The sequence below is a fragment of the Rhagoletis pomonella genome, unplaced genomic scaffold, assembly GCF_013731165.1.
Source record: "Rhagoletis pomonella isolate Grant_MI unplaced genomic scaffold, Rhpom_1.0 Rhpom_scaffold_00005, whole genome shotgun sequence".
Lineage (NCBI taxonomy): Eukaryota > Metazoa > Arthropoda > Insecta > Diptera > Tephritidae > Rhagoletis > Rhagoletis pomonella.
This window is the reverse complement of record NW_023458559.1, coordinates 54,063,293-54,065,433: the sequence shown is the minus strand read 5'-3', so window position 1 is coordinate 54,065,433 and position 2,141 is coordinate 54,063,293. Positions and strand designations below refer to the sequence as shown.

Sequence of the window (2,141 nt, the reverse complement as noted above, 5' to 3'; positions counted from 1 at the left end):
GGACCGGTTCGTTTTTGGCGATAAAGATCTAGTACAGAACTAGAAACTTGGTTCGCTAGTTCGGAGTTTCCCTGTAGGGTACGTACATATGTATGTGGTTTGTAGTTGTTTAAGTCACTTAATTCTGATACGCAACTGGTATCTGCGTGCATACATATGTACATACAAAAAGCAATAGTACGTGCATTACAATTTCCGGCAAAACGACGGTTAAAAAGGCATTTAGCTGCCAAATTTCGTAAACATACTTAGTCAGCCAGGTGTAATATATATATATATATATATATATATATATATACATATATGCATATATAAAAAATTGGATAATCGAACTATTAGCAAATTCTACGAAACTCACTGAAATAAAAAAATTGAGCAAAAACAAAAAGCTAACAATCAAAACATAAATCCCCATTGGTCGTTGCCAGGGTCAAATTCATACTAGATTATATTCTACGAATACATACGCCGCCCGAGAATATTCGCGCTCAGTTGCTGGTGCGAATGCCAGAATCGTAGCGTAGCGTACATTTTTTTGTTTTATATAAAGGCCGGGTTATTCGGAATTAAAATCAGTTAATAACTTGAAATCGAAGCAACAATAACCATCCCTAAAAATACATACATTACAATTGATTCAAAATGTCGCACAAACTGCTTTTCTTGGCAGCGTTAGGCATCATTGTTTACACTGCAACGCCCATACATGCAGGCGTACTGCGTAACACTGAGCAACCAGCTGACTCGCCATTGGAATCGGCGCAAGCTAGCGCAAGTAATCCGCCGGAGAGCACAACCAACGATCCAACTGCGGCGGATTCTGCAGCGCTCAGCAGAGATCAAGATGCAATGGTAAGTATTGCTGTAGCTTCGCTAGATCCAGCGCCGAGCCCCGTAGATGGCATTGAGATTACTTTGGATACAGTAGACGGGAAAAAAGAGGAGTCAGAGCAAAAAGAGGAGGAAGAAAAGAAGCCAGAAGCAACCAATGACAGCAAAAAGGAGTTCACGCCAGCTTTAAGCAGAGACGAAGCGGCTAGCATTAAAGTAAACGCCCACGAAAGCGATGATCTTGCAAAAGATGTACCACTGAGTAGCGCTGAGTATGTGTCCAACGCTCCGTCATCCTCCAAGTTGCTACTCCTTAGCACCCCACGACTCGCACGCGAGCAGGAAGAGAACATTTCAGAGCCCGAAGATGTTGACATCAACACAGCTGTTTCTACCGATGAGACCACCGAGCTGAGTGTTGAAGTGCAAACTGAGAGCGAGAAGTCCAGCGAAGAAAGCAATGAAAGTGAAGAGGACCACAAGGCTCAGGCCACCGATAAACCCAACTTCATTACGCGCGTACACGATGCGCTCTTTGGCAAGAAATCAGCGGACGAGCCAACCAAAGCAGCTGACAAACCGGATAAGAAAGAAGAAGACCAAAAACCGATTTCGGAAGAAACAGAGAAGCAAGATAAGGAAGTAGTCAAGAAAGAAAACGACGATGTGAGTGTACCTGTTGCTGCTGCTGCTGCTGCCGAACAGGCACCCGAGACGCAAAATAACAATGCCGCAACAGCAGTGCTCATCGAAACCGAGCCCGATTATGTGCTCGTCGATTCGGATGTAGAGCACCTGGAGCATTTGGGCAGTTTCACGCACGCCGATAGCGAGGAATATCTGCAGCCGATTGTGCACTCGGTGGAAGTGGTGCCAACGCATTTCGAAGAACCGTTGCTGTTCACGAGTAGTTACGTGCATGCCTGGTAGCCGCTTGGCGTAAGCTGAATGGGAAAGAAATTATTGTTAGCTTAGTTTTAATGGAATCATTTACATAATTTCATCAAAAAACACTTTTCTATTTTGACGCACTACCCGCAGAGCCAACTACATACTCCTTTTTTGTTTTTATAGCTAATAGTCGTTGTAGTTTCTTACATACATATGTATGTACATATGTAGTTTTATATTTTCATATTCGCATTAACGATTCTTTCTATAAACGAAATTAATGTTTTTATAACGAAAAATTGTGTTTTCATTTGGTTTTTAACCCATACGCGTTACCAGTTGGGATCCAATTTCGCGAACTTCATTGGCTTATACAAATATTTAGTTTCGTTAGTGAGTCCTTAGCTGACGTGCACGCC

General features: G+C 42.6%; 1 protein-coding gene across 1 annotated transcript; it reads left to right on the top strand.

Moving 5' to 3' along the window:
- The first annotated feature begins 565 nt into the window (after positions 1-565).
- Positions 566-1,912, top strand: LOC118739926. Its single transcript, XM_036471427.1, has one exon. The coding sequence runs from the start codon at positions 643-645 to the stop codon at positions 1,759-1,761; it is 1,119 nt and encodes a 372-aa protein (XP_036327320.1). The 5' UTR covers positions 566-642; the 3' UTR covers positions 1,762-1,912.
- Positions 1,913-2,141: the final 229 nt, after the last annotated feature.